Consider the following 19,048-nt stretch of genomic DNA (forward strand, 5'->3'; position numbering starts at 1 on the left):
TGCGCGCTGCGGCCGGCTCAAGGACCCGGATTTAAAGAGACAGGCTCTACCACCGTGGTGGGTGAGCGAGGCCTGTGGGCGCCGGGTCCGAGGCCTTCGATGTGCGCCAAAGCCGGGAAGGCAGGTGAGAAGCGGTGCGGCGGGTCCGGGCAGTGGGGCGGGAGGCAGCCCGGGACCCCGGGCTCGGCGCGGCCGGGGAGCCAGTCCTTTCGGCTCCTCCCCCGCCCGCCCGCGGAGCCCCGGGGCACACCCTCCGTGACGTGGCGGCCCCCCGGGAGCCCATGGGGGTTGGCTCGCGGCTCCCCTGGACCCCCACGGGCTCACGCCAAGGAGGGTGCCTCCGGGGGGCCGCTCTGGCCCCGCCGGGTCTGCACACTGGAGCCTTTCTCTTCCTGTCGCGTCCCTTTGCCCAGCCCTGGGCTGTGTCCTCGGGCCGAGGGGCTCGCTTCCCCGCCTCCCCGGGCGTCCCCGGGGTGGGCACCCGGCCGGTAGCCCCTGCCCGCTGCCGCGAAAGCGGCGCAGGAAGGTCGTCCAGGAAAGGCGGCCGCAGGCTTTCACTGCCTCGCCCGGTGCAGCTCACTGAGCCGCGGCGGCCCTGCTGCGATCGGGCCTCAGCGGCTTCCTCCTCGGCGGCCGTTGACTGGGGCCCACGGTTTCCTCCGAGCAGCCTTGCGCTTCTCGTGGCCCGCGCCCCCCGGGCCTCGCGCGCCGCAGGGGCAGGGCGAGGTGCCCTGGAGCGGGCTCCCTTCACGAGGGGTGTGCGGGCTCCTTCAGAAATCGTGCATCTGAGGACAGTGTTCTGAGCAACTCTCGTGGGCCTGCCATACTTTCGTATACTTCACCCATGTGGTTCTTAAACTTATGGGGGTTTAGAGCTTTTTGTGAATTTCATGATCATAGACCGCTCCAAAAAGAAGGGCACATTTATAAATACATTTTCACGGAGTTCAGTGTCCCCCACATACAAACACACCAGCTCATCCATGGACTCATTTTAATTTCCCCAACCATTCCTCAAGGTAGGTATTATTTTATGTGTTTTAGAAATAAGAAAACTGAGACTCAGGCATTTCTCAGAGATAACATAGCCCCTAAACTGTAAGGCCACACTTGCACTCCCATCCCGGATTCCCTTACCCCTGCTTTCCCCTGCATCATGTTGCACTACGTTAAGTGGAGTCTGCTTTTCATTATATGTAACCCAGTAGCAATTTCACACAAAGCGGTGCACAGGCTGGAATAATTTCCAGTATTTTTAAAATCAGAACTATGAAGATCCTTCAGAAAATAGGAATCTAAGAAAGTGGGGGGACACCGTGCACGTATTACCCATTTCCATTGGCATTGATTTATCAGTTCCTTTGATTCTTGTCGTCCAGGGACTTCGGTATTCCCTGATATAAGTTGCTGAAATATAAACAGGCTAATTACATATAGGGAGCCTCTGCTTAAAGGATAGATAACAGCTTCACTGAGTGTAGGAGCTAACATTTATTGAGGCCTCTGCTGTGTGCCCAGCTCTGTTCTAAAGGCTTTACTCTTAGAATAACAACCCCTTGAGTTCGGTACAATTATTATCCACACTTTACAGTTGAGGAAATTGAAGAATGGAGAGGTTAAGTAACCTATCAAGGTCACACAGCAATGAGCTAGGTGTGAACCCAAGCAGTCTGGTTCTAGGCTCCGTTTAATTGCTTCTCGAAATAGGGCTTCTGATTAAATCACAGATCTATAGAGTTGCTTAGTTTCCAAGGATGGCATATATATACACTTCACATTAAAAACTTCATGGACATAATGTAATTTTTCTTGGTGATTAAAAAGAAACTTCAGGTCTTAAAAAAAATAATAAAAAATAATAATAAAACTTCAGGTCTTGTAATACTTATGGGTCATCATTCATTTTGAGCATCAGGTATTGCTGATGGCCTGAAAAACATTCTTACATTATTTGGATTCTCTTGATAGTGATTTACTAATTATATATGTGTACATTAGACCATTGAATACCCTTTTGCAAACTGAATTTTCCTGTATTGGAACTCTTCATCCTGTAGGCATTAAATCTTTTATACGTTGGAAAGTGTTTGATTAGTCAACATAAACTGTATAGGACCTTGGCCTTTGAGGAAATTGAAAGCCTAGCTCCTCATTTATCTCTCACCTTTTCTGCCTCTCACCCTTTTTTACAGCTGTATGACTTTGGCTTTCAAGATCCTCTTCCCACCAACCCTCCGTGCACTCAGCCGAAAAGAACTGTGCCTGTCCCGAGAGCATCTCTGGCCAGACATAAAACAGTTCAGCCAGTGGTCAGAAACAGATCAGCTTCATGGGCGCTGCCTCCTCCAGAAAAGAAAGCCCATTCTGTCCTTCCAAAAAGGCAATCTAAGACCACGTGCCACCTGCCTTGTCTTCTTGCCAGGATCGCATGTGGGACTCTGCAGTGGGCCCTGTGAAATGGCCGAACAACGGTTCTGTGTGGACTATGCCAAGCGTGGCACAGCTGGCTGCAAAAAATGCAAGGAAAAGATTGTGAAGGGCGTATGCCGAATCGGCAAAGTGGTGCCCAATCCCTTCTCAGAGTCCGGGGGTGATATGAAAGAATGGTACCACGTAAAATGCATGTTTGAGAAACTGGAGCGGGCCCGGGCCACCACAAAGAAAATCGAGGACCTCACGGAGCTGGAAGGCTGGGAAGAGCTGGAAGATAACGAGAAGGAGCAGATAAGCCAGCACATTGCAGGTGGGTTAAAGCATAAATACTGCTTTCTCATCTCACCCGTGCTGATAAGGAGTGTAGAGCCCAGTGTCTGTCTGTCTGTCTGCCCTTAACTTTTTATTTGGAAGTCATTTATTTTTTTTATTTTTATTTTTTTAAATATATCTTTATTGATTTCAGACAGAGGAAAGGAGAGGGAGAGAGAGAGAGAGAGAGAAACATCAATGATGAGTCATTGATCAAGCCCACAACCTGGGCATGTGCCCTGACCGGGAATCGAACCCCGATCACCTGAATCCTAGGTCGACACTCACTGCTGAGGCACGCCTGGCCAGGCGGAAGTCATTTAAAATTCACAGAAGAGTTATAAGAATAAAAGTAGTACAAAGAACGCTTATATTCCCTTTACCCACATTGACCTTTTTTAACATTTAGCTGTCTGTGCTTCATTGTTTGTGTTACGCACTCGCTCTCTGGTACTCTCCTCACACAGGCAGTTTTTTCCTGAGCCATTTGAGAGTAAGTTGCTACGTCATGGCCCTTTGCCTTTATATGCTTCAATGTATATATTTTAAGAATAGGAATATCTTACATGACCATACTACAGCTAACAACTTTAGTAAATTTATTCTCCATATAATACTGTAATCTACCATCTGTATTCCCGTTTTTCAGCAGATAAAATAATATCTTTTATAGCATTTTCCCCCCTCCAGGGTAGAATCCCTATCTTAAAATCAGGTATTGCACTTAGTAGTCATATCTTTTTGGTCTCCTGTTAATCTGCAACATTTCCATAGTCTTTCTTTTATTACATTGCCATTTTTGAAGAACAGAATCGTTATTGATAGATCAGTTTTATCCATCAATTTATTATCTGATTGGGCTCATAGATTACTCATTTTTCCTGGCGGCTTATAATTTTACTGTATTTTATTAACTTGGTACTTTAATGTCCCATACTTGACCAGTTGGGAGACGCTTTGAGCTGGTTTCTATGTCCTGAATGCCCTCATCTTGTTTTTTAAAATGTTTTCAAGTACTCCCTTACTCTTTGGCATAACAGTATGCTCTTAGGGTTACCTTCTATGTATCTGCCCCCTGTCCTGGAATCAGCCATTTCTCTGAAAAGTCCTGCTTCCCATTAGTGAGGAATGACATTAAATACCAAAATCTGAATGCTACATGTCCTTGTTGCCATGAAGTGTCTTTGCTTTTAAGCCCTATAACAGTGGCTCTAAAAATGGACATCTGTCCTTTTTTTTTTCCTTTGAAAGAAAAAAAGACATCCAGGAGGGAAAAGTACTTCTTGTATATCCCTTTCTCGAGTCCTCCACCCTGCCCTGCCTGCCTGAGCCGTGGGCCTCAGCCTTTGTTACTTCTTGACCCATCTCATTCAGAGGAAGGGAAATGCACTGTCACACAGCTCAGGTAACAGCAGCTAGAAGTTCCCCCGTCTGTGCCAAACCGGTGTGCTCTGTTAATCCCTTTTCATTTTACTTTCTTGTTTAAATATAAATTGGGGCCAATATCCTGGAGCTGAGGTTCCCAAGTTTCATCTATTGAGATACGATTTATGATTCCCCCAAATAATCTGGAGATTATTATATGTGGAATAAGAGGGAGAGAGTGTTGATGAAAATTCAAGTTACTAATAAAGTAAAGGGTAACTGGGTCATTTGTCCCCAGAGCACCCTCTCCCAATACCATATTGCCTGCCATGTACCTCCACCTAGCCAGCAGCCAGCCTTGGGGTAACTCACCATGGTACTAACTTACCAAACAAGGCTGTAAGAGCAGTTGATAGATCCTTTGGGAGCTTTCTCAGGGATTTTTCACTGAAGCATATTTTCCTTTCTTTTGGGGTCCTGCAGATCTGTCTTCTAAAGCAACAGGCACACCAAAGAAGAAAGCTGTTGTCCAGGCTAAGCTGACAGCCACAGGCCAGGTGACATCTCCAATGAAAGGTGCTTCGTTTGTTACCAGTACCAATCCCCGGAAATTTTCTGGATTTTCAGGTAAGATAGGTTAGGGCTGCTTTAGCTGTTATGGTCCTCCTTTTAATTTGGTATCCTATTTGAGATTGTAGCTAAAAGTGAAAACTGTACTGTCTAGTCTCATTAATAATTTGCTTCCATCTGAGCAGAGACAGATAATGGCTAATTCTCAACGCTCCTCCTGTATAGCATTTCTTTGTATACTTTAATCTCTATTGTAGCAAAAAGTTGTTTGCTTTGTCAAGACATTTCCCTTTGAAGTAGCTACCTGGGTCAGACAGATCATTATAGCCTGCCCTTTACTTCCTTGATTTTTTATAATGAAAGAATTTTGAGAAATTGCATCCCTAAACTTGCCCAAACTGGAGATGAAAGTATGGAAGAAGGCAGATGTCATACGTGCCTTGTGTAACAGGTAGCATTGGGCAAGGTAGTGGCTTTTACATATGCAGTTTTGTTTGTTCTTCAGTTAATCTTAGGAAGTACTTTTATTAGGTCTATATGAATGAGAAAGTTGATGCTCAGGTTCATTACGGAATTAGTATTTACACTGAAGTCTGTTTAACTCCAACACCTATGTCCTTTTACCTTACATCCTCTTGTGTCTTTATTTGGAAACATTCTGTGACTAAGGAAAAGAAAATGAAGCCAAAACATGTGGACTTAAAAGTTGTTTAGGGTGGTAGCTTTATGCGAGTGAAAAAAGCCTAGACTTGACGTCAGGAGACCTGGGTCCTGGTTCCAGCACTGTGACCCGACAGCTTGCTCCGGGGATCAAGTCACTTCACCTCTGAGCCTCTGTGGCCTAATCTGTGAAGTGGGAATGGCAATATCTGCTTCCTATATCCCACAGTGTTCTCGTGAGACTACAGGAGATAAGGTCGTAAAAATGGTGCCTGACTATGGGATTTTTGTTAATTTAAAATTCTGACATCTGTTTTTTGTTTAATGGTAGGCCAGAGATAGAAGTGCAGAAGAGTCTAGGTGACCATAAGGGCAACATGTTTCTGGAAGCGCCCTGGTCTTAGGGAGGGAATTTGGGAGAAGTTAAGGGAAACATGGTGTTCTTCTTGCAACCTGCTGAACATCGGTGCTTCGGAGATTTTTCCACTCAGATCCTCTCTAGACTCCAGACTGAGATGAGGGTGCATTTATAATTCCTGAAGCCCAGACAAGAAGCAGTTTACAGCAGCAGCCTGTTTGCTTATGGCTCTGCTGCAAGCTTGCAGAGTGAAATTTGCTTTCTAAATTGTCACAAGCACATAAGAGGGGATCACTGCAGAGTTGAACAGTTATTTTGGGGTGTCTGGAGAAAAGCCCTGCTTATTGATAGCCTTTAAGAAAGAAAAAGTGGTGATGGGGTAGGTAGGAGTGGGGAAGGGCTGGGAATGTCTCTCTTCTCAGGCCTGGGTCTCCTCATCAGTAAGAAGAGATTGAACTAGATAACCTTTATGGCTTACCTGCAATCTGCAATAGCAGTGATTTCACATTGACTAACATGTTCTTTGATTTCTGCCCCGTTCCTCATCCCAACTTCTCTGGGGTCAGCTTTACAATTGTTCTGAGATCCTCCTGACCACTCTTGGCATGAAGGTGGCCTCTGCTCTTCTGTGAAGGGCTCATATAAAGAGATGCTCCTCACCCAGTCCTCTGCTTGGGTGTGAAGCCACTATTTCCTTACCATTAATAGCTGTGAGATTTGGGGAAATTACCTTCATTTCATTACCTGTAAGATGTGAGTAATATATCTACCCCAAAGGGCTATTTTGGGGGATTAAGTGAAGCTACATATAGAGCACCAGCAGAGTGCCTGTTACTTTCCCTTTCTTCCTTCTCAGCAAGGGAAAATGAATCATCTCTGCTGTTTCCTCTCCAACAGCCAAGCCCAACAACTCTGGGGAAACCAGCTTAAGCCCCACCCATAAGACAAGTCTGTCCTCAAGCAAATGTGACCCCAAGCACAAAGATTGCCTGTTACGTGAGTTTCGGAAGTTGTGCGCCATGGTGGCTGAAAATCCTAGCTACAACACAAAGACCCAGATCATCCAGGACTTCCTTCGGAAAGGCTCGGCAGGAGGTGGGGCCTGTAGCATCCTGGGTGGGCTTTTCCTCTAAAGAGTTCAGAGCCATGGCCAGATTCATGGGGATCTGAACTGTACACTTGTGCGGGGCCCCATGCTTGGTTTAATGCTCTGCTACTGCTGGCTTGAAATTTTTAATAATTTTGAACAAAGAGTCCTGCATGTTCATTTTCTACTGGGCCCCACAAAATATGTAGCCAGTTCTGCTCTGAGCACATTGGCATCTTTCTTCCCCTGCCTTCATTCCACCCCCAGGAGGCCAGAAGAATCTATCCCATTTGACCAAGAGGAAGATTCACTGTCCTGTATGTTTGATTAGGTTTTTGTGAATCACTGTACAGCTTGGAATAGAATCTTCCAACTCTACTTCTTTCATTTATCTAACGAGTCATTGATTGAGCATCTAGAATGTGCTCATCACTGGGGACTAAAAGTCATGGCTCTGCCCTGCGGGATTTCATCCAGGAGCTAAGTTGGGAGGGGCAGACACATAAACCACCAACCCCCAACACTGTGATCTCTACCTGCTACTGTCGTAAAATGCACGGGGTACTGTAGCAGCACGAGCAGCAATGTAGACATCGATTTCAGTTCCTTGAGTTTATGTATTTATTTGTTTAAGCTCCATTTCTCAAGAAGGGCTCCTCTGTCTCCAGATGGTTTCCATGGTGACGTGTACCTAACAGTGAAGCTGTTGCTGCCGGGTGTTATTAAGAGCGTTTACAACTTGAATGATAAGCAGATTGTGAAGCTTTTCAGCCGCATTTTCAACTGCAGCCCAGAAGATATGGCACGAGACCTAGAGCAGGTCAGAGGAAGGGGAGGGTAGGTAGCATTCCAGGTGGGGTTCTGCCAAGCCAAGCACCTGCAATCTCTTTTTCCTGGTTGGGGTACAAGCTGTTTTAGGGAACTGAAACCCATTGAGCAAGCTTCCGTTATGAGAGGAGTTGAAGGTGAGGCTACAGCTGTTAGTTTCATAAGGTTCTGAGGATTGAAATCATATTACTGCTGAGCCACAAAAGCCAGCTTTCGAGGGTTAGGATTTGAGACTTCCTGCTGTCTCTCCTGGGGCTCTTTCTCGACCTTATTTTTTCTTGCCCCCGCCCCCCCCCAACTTGGGCTTACCATTAAGCTTTGGTTTGTTCATGACTCTAGCCCTGGCACCATGGGAAGTTTCTATCTGAGCACCCCCGTTATCTGATGACCGTATTTGTCTATTAGTTCAAATTCTAACGGGAATCAAATTGGCTTAGCCCTGAATTAGTCCTTGTGTCACTTTTCAGCTAAGGCAGGTGGCCAGATCCTTTGGTGAATGGAAGTACTCTTTCCAGAAACTGGGTGGAATAGATCTAAGAAGTGAGGTCAATGTGTGTGAGCTGGGGATAGGAGCAATGATTGAAATCTGATTCAAGTCCTGGGGGATACACTTGGACACTTTGGGGTTACAGCAGTGGCATTTTGGTTTTTGGAGACAGGGTGACGTGTCAGAGACAATCAGAGTCTTCTTTGAGCAGAGCAAGTGTTTCCCCCCAGCTGCCAAGAGCCTTCTCACCATCCAGGAGGTGGACGAATTCCTCCTGCGGCTCTCCAAGCTCACCAAGGAGGATGAGCAGCAACAGGCACTGCAGGACATCGCCTCCAGGTTGGGAGCTGCCCGGTGGGAATGGGCTTGGGGAGATGGAATCACTAGGGAAGGAAAGTTTGGGGATTCAGAGCTCTTCAAAGACCAAGTTGAGTGTGCCTCATCCCCTAGGTGTACAGCCAATGACCTTAAGTGCATCATCAGGTTGATCAAACATGATCTGAAGATGAACTCAGGTGCAAAACACGTGTAAGTAGCAGCTCCTCGGACAGCCTAAGCCGCCAGCTTCCTTTGTTGACAGCTGGCGTAAGGACTTTGGAGTCCCAATCTGGATTTGAATCCTGATTCTACCTTCTTCCTTCCTGGGGGACCCATCACTTGACCTAACTCAGCCTCCATTTTCTTATATGTAAATGGAGATAAAAGTACCCTTCTCAGAAGATGGAATGTGTTCAGTAAGCATAATGAGTCGGCCACTCGAGCCCCCACTTTGCTAGGGTAGCTTCCACTTAGGCACAGTATCTCAGTAGAGCTGCATTCTCCAAGAGCTTTTCACCTGTGACAGTCTTTAGACAATAGAACATAACCCCTTCCCCTCTCCTCTCTATGATGACAGACTGCTATTCAAAGCAATATGGTCAAAGGCAGTGGTTTTGGTTTTTGTGCTCCTGTCCACATTGGCAGGTTGGACGCCCTTGACCCCAATGCCTATGAAGCCTTCAAAGCCTCACGCAACCTGCAGGATGTGGTGGAGCGGGTCCTCCGCAATGAGCAGGAGGTGGGGAAGGAGCCAGGCCGGAGACGAGCTCTAAGTGTTGAGGCCTCACTGATGACCCCGGTTCAGCCCATGCTGGTAAGGATGCTGCTCTGGCCCTGACTTCTCCTCTCCAAGTATCCTCTCCTTCCATGTGAGATCTGGGAGAGTATGAATGCTGATAGCCCTTGCAAGTTGATTGCAGAAGTTTGGAGAAGGAACAGTGGAGGTGTAGAGGGGTGTTTCTCAGTGGGGAAGTAAAGGCAAAGGAGAAGACAGCATGATCTAGTGGAAATACCTAAACTCTAGGCCCAGCTTTGCCACCAAGTAGCGGTAGAACCTTAGGCGAGTTAGTTTTCTTGTGTGAATGATGTATGAAACCCTCTGAAGCATCTACATAGAATGTTTTTTCTATCATCTTTCCTGAAGACAGGTGGATTTGTAAGTAACTTCTGGGGTTCTGTGACCTTCCCCAGAATAGATCTGAGAGTTGGTGGCAGAGCACCTGTAAACCTCCAGGCTTTTCTTTCCCTCCCTCCCCCCAAGGCCGAGGCCTGCAAGTCCATTGAGTATGCGATGAAGAAGTGTCCTAACGGCATGTTTTCTGAGATCAAGTATGATGGGGAGCGAGTCCAGGTGCATAAGGACGGAAATCACTTCAGCTACTTCAGCCGCAGTCTCAAGCCTGTTCTACCTCACAAGGTAAGGTCCCTTCCTTCCTGCCAGGACTGTCTGTCCCTTCTGCCTCTAAGACTCTCAGGGCCATTCCAGCTCTGGTATACAGTAGGCATCCTTTCTTACTCATTTTGAAGGTGGCTATGGGTTCAGAGCTCCCACTCAGAGAAGACTCTTCTCATGTTTCCTTGCTGCTCCTAAGGGGGGTTCATTTTTTCCTTTCCATTTTTTCCTCATCCAGTCTGTTTTTCCCCACACATCTCTGCCTGCCCGCCTTTCCTTTCTCCCCTCCACGTTGGCCTGCCCCCACATATTCTCTGTTTCTTCCTTTTACTCCAAAGTCCCCTCTGTAGCTCATAGAAAGGGACTCAGCATGGGCCACCCTCTTCCCGGGTGTGGACAGGGTTCTGAAACATACACTATTCCTCTTGTCCAGGTGGCTGACAAGGTCTATTTTACACATTAGCTGGGCTTCCACAGGTTGGCATTCTGTGTTCCTTCTGGGGCCTGGGTTTTGCTTTCTGTGCTTGACTTCAGTTCCCTGCTGCTTCTCCCTCACTTAAATGACCCTTCTGCCTCCAGGTGGCCCACTTTAAGGACTACATCCCCCAGGCTTTCCCTGGGGGCCACAGCATGATCTTGGACTCTGAGGTGCTCCTGATTGACAATAAGACAGGCAAACCACTGCCCTTTGGGACTCTGGGCGTGCACAAGGTACTGGTTCAGGGCACATGTGCAAGAATGAGTGCACATGTGTGCTGTATGTGTGTTGTTGGTCCGAAAGGGGAGGAATTGATCACATACTTAGGATTGGGCTTAGTCTTCATTTCTCAACTGTTTCTGAATTAACCCAGAGTTTAGGTGTGTTTTGTTTTTTTACATTAAAAGGAACTAGTATTGGGAACTAACTATAATTGAGTTGGTTTCCATTCATGACCATCTGCTAAGTGCCATTATGGACCAGAGGCCTCAAAGCACAAATAGGACTTTTGTATCTGATGCTTCAGAGGGTCTCCAGAAGTAGACTGGTATTACCCATTTTTCATGGGTAAAATTACCCATTTTACTCTTATTTTTCCCCTCGTGTACCACTAGCTCCTTTCCCCTTACAGAAAGCTGCCTTCCAGGATGCTAATGTCTGCCTGTTTGTTTTTGATTGTATCTACTTCAATGATGTCAGCTTGATGGACAGGTGAGGAATCTATTTTCGGTTTCTGGGTGGGGGGTTCAGATTGGAAGGAGGGTGGGGAAGGGGCTGGATCGTATACCTCTTTGTGCCCAGGAGCTGGGCAGGGCCAGGGGCACTAGCAGGAGGGAGCCGAGAGGTAGCACACTTGCTACACAGTCCGTTCCCCATTAGTGTTAGGAAGAGAAGATGCGGTGATGAGACAAGATCTCATCTCTGAGAGCTTAAGTCACAACCCCCTCCCCCACAAACTTTCTCTGCTACAACAAATGGACTGTTGACAAGAAATAGACTATGAGCACAGTAGGATTTCAGTTTATTTCTCCAACAGCATCCATGGGGACATAAGGCAGATAGTTTTCAGAGGTTTTGCTTTCGGAAGAGGCTGACAGCAGGAAGCTCATGATTGTAGGGGCACTGTGGGTGGGACCATCTTACAGAGAACTAGCGGTCTTAACTCTGCTGCCTCCAAATTCTTAGGCCCAAGAAAACAGTACTGGCCTCTTCCACACTTAGAGTGTATCCCTGCCACCACCTCTCCTACACTGGCCCACATCCTTGAATGTGGAAAGGAAGGAAAAGGGAAGGGAGAAAGAAGTGTTGGGGATAGGAGTTGGGGTTTAGGCTTCAGGTCCTGAGGCCTACAGGCCTGCTGACCCAAGAACCAGCCAGCCTTGGGCCTGGGATGAGGCAGGTGCCGGGAATAAAAAATATTGGAGTCATTTTTCAGGTGGGACCAGAATTCACAGTCTGTTTGGGCTAGCAGCCAATTCTCCCATGACTCAATAAAGTAGGAACAGGAACTACAAGGGTGCAGTGGCTGCCACGACTCACATTATCCGTCTTTGGTCATGAGGGAGCCCATGTAGCCCTTGATGGGCAGAACTGTTAGCCACAAGGGCTTTAAGCCATGGCAGACCCTCTCAAGAAGCAGTATGTCATTGTGTCCCTTCCCTCTTTAGAACTAATGGGGTAGGGGGATCTTGGCCCGACCTCAGCTCTCATGTCCCCCTTAGGCCTCTGTGCGAGCGGCGGAAGTTTCTTCATGATAATATGGTTGAAATTCCCAACCGGATCATGTTCTCAGAAATGAAGCGAGTTATGGTGAGTGAAGGCCCCACCCTAAGCAGCACCCTGGTGCTTGAAAGCAGGGCAGAGAAACCCTTGGGTCAGGTGCGGCTGAGAGAATGAGTTAATTATTTTCTTATGGGCGCTGCTGATGTGTGTACATTGTCTACTAGTCTCCACCTAGGAGTACGGGGTATGAAACCTCTTAGGTGGGCGCCCTGTGTCTGGAAGCCACAGCAGCGCTTTGGTTGGCAGGATCCCTGCTTTGCAAGCCTTTTGTTCTTTGTAGTCAAGTCAGGGTGTTTCCAGTGGGCACTTGACTGGTATATGAAAAGAAACCACCTTCACCTCACTCCCTTAGCACCCTCTCGATTTTCATATCCTCTCTATTCTCAACATCTCTCCTCTTATCCCTCAGAAAGCTTCAGACTTGGTCGACATGATAAACAGGGTGATCCGAGAGGGGTTGGAAGGGCTGGTGCTGAAGGATGCAAAGGTAAGATGGTTAACAGCCTTTGCTTTCTCCTGTATACTGAGACCTCCCCCCTGAGCCTTTCCACCCCTGGCCAGGAGATGGCAGTGGCAGTCTGAGGTGTTTGGGGGTGGGTGCTGAGGGGGCATCTTTCCAGGATTTGGGCAGGTCAGTTCTGGATCTGGAGAATGGGTTGCTGGGTCTCCGGTGGTGCCTGGAGCCTAAGGGCTCCTCCCTGGAGTGGGGTGCGCAGTGTGGAAGATCCCGTATGTTGCATGAGGAGGTAAATCCCGCCCTCATGGAGTTTTCTTTCTAGTTTGTGGTCTCTCTCGCTTCCCTTCAGGGTACATATGAGCCTGGAAAGCGGCATTGGCTGAAAGTGAAGAAAGACTATTTGAACGAGGGGGCCATGGCTGACACAGCTGACCTGGTGGTCCTTGGGGCCTTCTATGGGCAAGGGAGCAAAGGTCAGGGTGGGCTCCGGGCCCTGGGATGATACTTCTTTGAAAGGCACCACTCAGGGTACAGGCTGAGGCTGCCCCTTTTACTGGCATGATTTGTCAGCAAAGCCAGTCATGACTTCCAAGTTCTGGGATCAGGGGCCCCCAACCTAGCCCATGTCACCTCAGGCAGTCAGCAACGTCTGAGAGCTCAAGACTTGGGCAGGAAGAGGTGAGACAAGAATACCCTGTGCTAGCCCAGCACAAAGAAATGCACCACCAACCACTCAGGGCCAGGCAGCTTTCTCCTTAGGGAAAATCTCAATTTCCTGACTGGAGAGAAAGCTGGGTTCTGAGGAACTAGTACTTTTAGGACCTACTATGTGCCAGGCACTGTCCAGTTCCTTTTACCCCTCACCAGAGCCCAACAAATTGTGTGATTATCCCTAATTTACTGAAGAGGAAGCTTACATAGCAAATAAGAGGTAGATCCACGAGGTGAGCTCTGGCGCTTTGATGCCCAGGCCCAGGCCCTCTACTCTTCAGCAGGCTGCCTCTCACTGGGTGAGTGGCACTGGCAGAGATGGCTCCCTCCACCCACAACTTAGCTCCTCCCCCTCAGGTGGTATGATGTCCATTTTCCTCATGGGCTGCTATGACCCGAGCAGCCAGAAGTGGTGCACAGTCACCAAGTGTTCAGGAGGCCATGACGATGCTACGCTCGCCCGCCTGCAGAAGGAGCTGGACATGGTGAAGATCAGCAAGGTGAGAGAGAGAGCTGATTGGCCTGGGCCTCTGGACTGGCATCATTACTGAGACAGGCTGCACTTTGGGGACCGCTGGGATCGTCTATCTGTCTCCATACAAAGGAGAGCTGCTGCTTAGCCATGGGAGCAGTATTAGGCCTTCAGAGTCTCTGAGTACCTACCTTGTGGAAACTGGGCTGCGTGCCCTAAAGGCCACACCCTCTCTGGGCAGGGAGGACCCCATGGGTGAAGGTCAGTCTTCTGTGCTGAGTCACCTCTTCTTATAGTCCCATGACCAAGAGAGGGTTTAAATCTGGTTTTGGCTTGGCAGTATCCTAGGACAGCATCTTTTTTCCTCCAGGATCCCAGCAAGATACCCAACTGGCTGAAAATCAACAAGATCTACTATCCTGACTTCATCGTCCCAGACCCAAAGGTATCAACCCATTGGCCTGCAGTCCTTCAGCCCACAGAATAAGCTTGAAAATTCTCTAGCACCACAGAGATGCCATTTCAACCTCATTGACAGTCCACACAGGGACAGGGATCTGAACTGTTCAGCCAAGTGACAGGCACAGGGATGACCAGTCAACAATGAGGAATCATCCTCAATAGAGAGGGAAGGAGACTACCATCCCCAGTCACAGAGGGTCTGCTCTATAAGTGACCTGGCCCAGTCCCTTCTTGCAGTAAGAGAAACTGAGGCCCAGAGAAGAGACGGTACTTCCCTAAGGTCACAGCATCAGCAGCAACACTGAGACTTGTGTTGGCCAGTGCTTGCTTGGCTTTAACTGTTCCGTATTGCTTCTAGCTGGTAGGGGGACATTTGCTTCTTAACCAGTGAGTGACCTGACTTCCTCCTGACAGAAAGCTGCTGTGTGGGAGATCACAGGGGCTGAATTCTCCAAATCGGAGGCTCACACAGCTGATGGGATCTCCATCCGTTTCCCTCGCTGCACCCGAATCCGGGATGATAAGGACTGGAAATCTGCCACTAACCTCCCCCAACTCAAGGTGCCAGCTGCATGTGTGTCCTCTACCCCACACTGTCCCAGCCTTGAAACCTTGGGCATTTGGCTTTTTCCCTATGGCCTCTGTCGTCTTCTTTTCCCCATTCCACTGAGACAGGGCAAGAAGGATAGGTTGAAAGGGAGACCAAACTGCTGCAGGGCCAGGAGTAGCGCTCTAGAGGCCCCTGGGTCCTGGAGCATGAGAGCACCTGCTCTCTCAGCATCCTGCTGAGGGGGTGGCCTTAAGCTCCAGTCTCTATGCTGTTAAGAACTAGGGAACAGAGAACAGTGATTTGTACCAGTTACTCAAAGAAACAGCCAAAGTTTAGAAAAGCACCAAGAAAGCCAGTTTCTTTTCCCTATTTGTCTTTCCTCCCTTTTTCTTCCCCAGCCACATGTGTCTAAAACAGACTATAGACCACCTCTGAGGCCAGAGGCTGGGAAGGGTGTGATACCACCTGCCATTCTCCCTCCCCCTCCACAGGAACTGTACCAGCTGTCCAAGGAAAGAGCCGACTTCACTGTGGTAGCTGGAGAAAAGGGGAACTCCACTACTGGGGGCAGCAACGGAGAAAGTGAGGGCACCTCAGGGCCTGCTGTGTCTCAGAAGACCAGAACCTCCCCCAAGCAGTCCACCAGTACCAAGAAGGCAGGAGGGAAACTGAGTCACCCCAACAGCAAAGGGGGTAAGAAGGGAGGGGGCAGTGTGAGGGCAGACGTCAAAGGACAGGGACCCGGTCTCCCACTCCAGCTCTCAGATCGTGTGATTTTCTGTGTCCATGCAGCTGACACTGACTGCATTCCTGCTGTGTCCAGCCATGGGCCAGAGTCCATTCCGCCGGGCACCCTCCACCTGCTCAGTAAACCTGATGACAGGCCCCTTGGAGAGCCCATCTCATCTGGGGATTAGCAACCTCTGAGCCTCCCTCTCACCCATGCTCAGAGCAGAGCAAGGCCTGGCCCCCCCTTTGCTGCCCTGACTTCAGGGCCCATCGTCAGCTCCCCAACCCTCTTCTTAGTTCCCATCCTGAGCATTTTCTTGCAGGCCCCAAGCTGACTGCAAAGCCTTCCCCCGTGGGAGTGGGAGAGAAGCTGGTCACAAAGTCGTCTGTGAGAGTGGGGGAGAAGCGGAAGGCTTCTGATGAGACCCCGTGCCGCGCCAAGGTGAGGGGAAGACTAGGAGTGCACCAGGGGGCTGGTTTGGCCCAGGGCGTCATGTTCCCAACACTCTGTACTTGAACGTTGAGAGGTGACCAAAGGTGTTTTCAGGACTAATAGCCAAACCTCTCCCCTCCCGCAGCTGCTCTACCCTGTGTCCTCTCATTGCCTTGCAGAGGCGGCTGGCCAGTGAGCAGAGAGGAAGGAGAGCTGTGTCTGCAGGCAGGAGGTAGACAGCGCAGCCTAGCCAAGAGAGGCCGCAGGGACCCACCGCTGCTGATCCCAAGTCACAATTTACATTAAAGGGGAGAAAGCCCAGTCTGGGTATGGGAGTGCAGCAGTGTGAGTTTGTGCTCAGGGCCAGCCGGCAAGGAGGGGGAGAGGGCAGACATTGGCTTAGTGGCTCTCCTCTCACCTGAGAAGCCTTTTCCCTCTTGTGCTCCCTCAATCTTTGACTACAGCTACCAACCACCTATTCAGGCCAGTAACTAGGCTCAATCCTGGGGGATCTGGTGACCCAAAGGGCAGATAGAGAACTAAACCTTTGGTCACTATAAAGTGCAATCATGCAACCCCACGCCCAGAGTAAGCACAGAAGTCTGGCAGCTCAGGCCCCGAACCTAGTTCCCTGCAGCCCTGTAGAACCTTTGCCATCTTTCCCCTACCTGAAGCCCTTGAATCCCTCCACAGTAATGAGCTGGGCTCCTGGCCCCCCAATCTAGCTATTTGTGCAGTGGACTGCTTGATTGGGCAACATGACCACCCACCAGCCACTGGGTGGTTCTTGGAGACAAGTACTTTTCCCTTCTCTGGGTTCTTGGAGACAAGTACGTTTCCCTTCTCTGGGCCCTAGTGCTGGGAGCCGTCCTCTCCCCCCGTTTCCTGTAGGCAGGGAAGGAGGGGAGGGTCAGTCCTGTGTAATCGGCAGTAGCTGGAGGATGGGGGTGTTCATGCCTGTGCCTTTTCTCCAGTGAACTTGTTCACTCATGTCCTGACCACTAGCCAGGCTCCCTACGTCTCTGGCTCTTGTTCTAACCCTACTTTCTGGCCTATGCTCATCTGGGTGGAGACCCGCCTGCCCCCAGCACAGATCAAACCCACTTCTAATCCCACCCTGACCCTGTGCATTTGCAGGTGCTGCTGGACATCTTCACTGGGGTGCGGCTCTACCTGCCGCCCTCCACGCCAGACTTCAGCCGTCTCAGACGCTACTTTGTGGCATTCGATGGGGACCTGGTACAGGAATTTGACATGTCCTCAGCCACACATGTGCTGGGTAGCAGGGACAAGAACCCTGAGGCCCAGCAGGTCTCCCCAGAGTGGATTTGGGCATGTATCCGGAAACGAAGACTGGTGGCTCCCTGCTAGGACTGCTGCCTTCTCTCCCTCATGGCCTACCCTTCCCAGAGGGACAGAACAGGGTGGGGATGGACCACCTTCTCCAAGCAGTGCATCTTCCAAAACCCACCACCATGCATGGTCTTTCCCCAACCAGGAGTCTGGTGCTCTGGGTGCCACCAGGGAAGTCATATCCTCCTGCTGGCTATATAGGTCTTCCAGATCTGGGTGCTGGTTTTGTCATCTTCTTGTGTTCTTTAAAAAGGAGCTTTTCTTCCTTTTTAAAACATCTTGCCATTATCTCTTCCCCCACACCTACCCCCTGTAATTTCCCTCGTGATTAAGGAGTAAAGGCTGGACTACTGATGGTCTGTCCACAAAGCCAACCCCAGTGGCAGTCTTCTATCCCTCCTTGCCTCCCCTTTCACTTCCATGCTCATTTTAAAGTTGTATTTCCAAGACTGTTCTCCCTCAGAAATGCTGCTTATATTTGGCAAAACTTGTATTCAGCCTGGCCCTTTTTGCCAGGAATGAAGCCTCATTTGAAAGAAACAATGAATTTTATGACTTAATTGTCTGTGTTCTGTCACAGGGTGTGGGTTTGCTTTGAAGGGAGGGAACCAGGATCAGGTAGGAAAATGGAGCCTTTATGAAAAAAGGGAGATTTGTCTGGGCTACTCCTCTAGGGGATACAAGGCTTAGGAGGCTCTGCCTCCCCAAAATCTGGAAATAAGACTGCTCTTTAGGATAACCACCTGAGGACAGGTCCACACAGCCTGCTTACAAAGAAAGACTCCTGTGCCACCTGAGGCTGGTTTATTTGAATAAAAGGAAAACAGTATCATTTAGCGCTGTTTTTGCAGCAATGGAAATGTGCTACAGATCTTGACTCGCCAATACAAGTCAGCCACATCGGCTTTTGAGCATTTGAAATGTGGCCAACAACATGAACTGAAGTTCTCATGCTAACTCAACTTTAGTGGCTAGTGACTACCACATTGGATAGTGCAAGTACAGACAGACCTGGTTCAAAGCCAAGTCCTGAAATTTAATAGACATCACCTTACACAAGTTACTCAACATCTAGGCCTCCGTTCCTCCAAAAGGCATGGGGATAGGAATTGCACCTAAATCATAGAGTTGCTATAGAGTAAATGAGCTCAAGCTAAGTTCTGTAAAGCACTTAGCATAGTGGCATGCATGTTCAGACCCTACCCAGGAGAGGCCTGGCCTCTAACTAACCACTTCCACAGCTCCGGCCTGCGTCTGACAGCTCACACTCTGGTCTGAATGCAGGCTCCTGGTTACACACTGGCTCCTGTTCTCAGGCCCGCTGACTCCTGAGGGTCAGTTCTTTTTTATTAACAGATTAGCAGGTTTGTGTGTCCTCCCCTGTGAGTTAGGTGAATGTGACAACCTCTGGAACATACTTGAGTGTCTGGGCCTGTAAGGTTGAGGACCACTACCTCCCCCCAGCCCTCTGGTGTGCTCAACAAAGGCAATAGACTGCAGGGAGGCTGCTTGTCAGTCAGCTTAGAAGCCAATCTTAACCTGATTGACCTGGGTTTCCACCTGCTGGTTAAAATGTGTTTGGAGGGGGAGGTACTGCCCTGTCTCTAGCTCAGGACATTGGGTGGTTTTGAATAGGAACCATTCAGTCTGGCTTCAGCACTGGGAATAGGACACCCTTTTTATTCTGTCCTCAGTGGAGACAAAAGCTGCTCCTCTGAGCACTGACCTACATAGATTTCCACCCCCTCTCCAGCCTCCTCGGGCCAAGCAACTGGTCAGGGCAGCAGAACAAGGCACTCCCCTGGAGAAT

At 49.1% G+C, this 19,048-nt stretch overlaps 1 protein-coding gene across 1 annotated transcript; it reads left to right on the forward strand.

Annotated features, from left to right (window-relative positions):
• Positions 1 to 14: 14 nt before the first annotated feature.
• On the forward strand, positions 15 to 17,798 carry LIG3 (DNA ligase 3). The gene is made up of 20 exons (XM_016207021.2): positions 15 to 124; positions 2,193 to 2,743; positions 4,594 to 4,737; positions 6,596 to 6,793; positions 7,454 to 7,605; positions 8,273 to 8,439; positions 8,551 to 8,628; positions 9,064 to 9,232; positions 9,680 to 9,835; positions 10,391 to 10,522; positions 10,921 to 11,000; positions 12,011 to 12,098; positions 12,481 to 12,558; positions 12,878 to 13,001; positions 13,597 to 13,739; positions 14,082 to 14,156; positions 14,588 to 14,734; positions 15,215 to 15,416; positions 15,776 to 15,894; positions 17,023 to 17,798. Exons 2-20 carry the CDS (start codon positions 2,197 to 2,199, stop codon positions 17,254 to 17,256), a joined length of 3,033 nt encoding a protein of 1,010 aa, XP_016062507.2. The 5' UTR covers positions 15 to 124; positions 2,193 to 2,196; the 3' UTR covers positions 17,257 to 17,798.
• Positions 17,799 to 19,048: the final 1,250 nt, after the last annotated feature.

The sequence above is a fragment of the Miniopterus natalensis genome, chromosome 17, assembly GCF_054644295.1.
Source record: "Miniopterus natalensis isolate mMinNat1 chromosome 17, mMinNat1.hap1, whole genome shotgun sequence".
Taxonomy (NCBI): Eukaryota; Metazoa; Chordata; class Mammalia; order Chiroptera; family Miniopteridae; genus Miniopterus; species Miniopterus natalensis.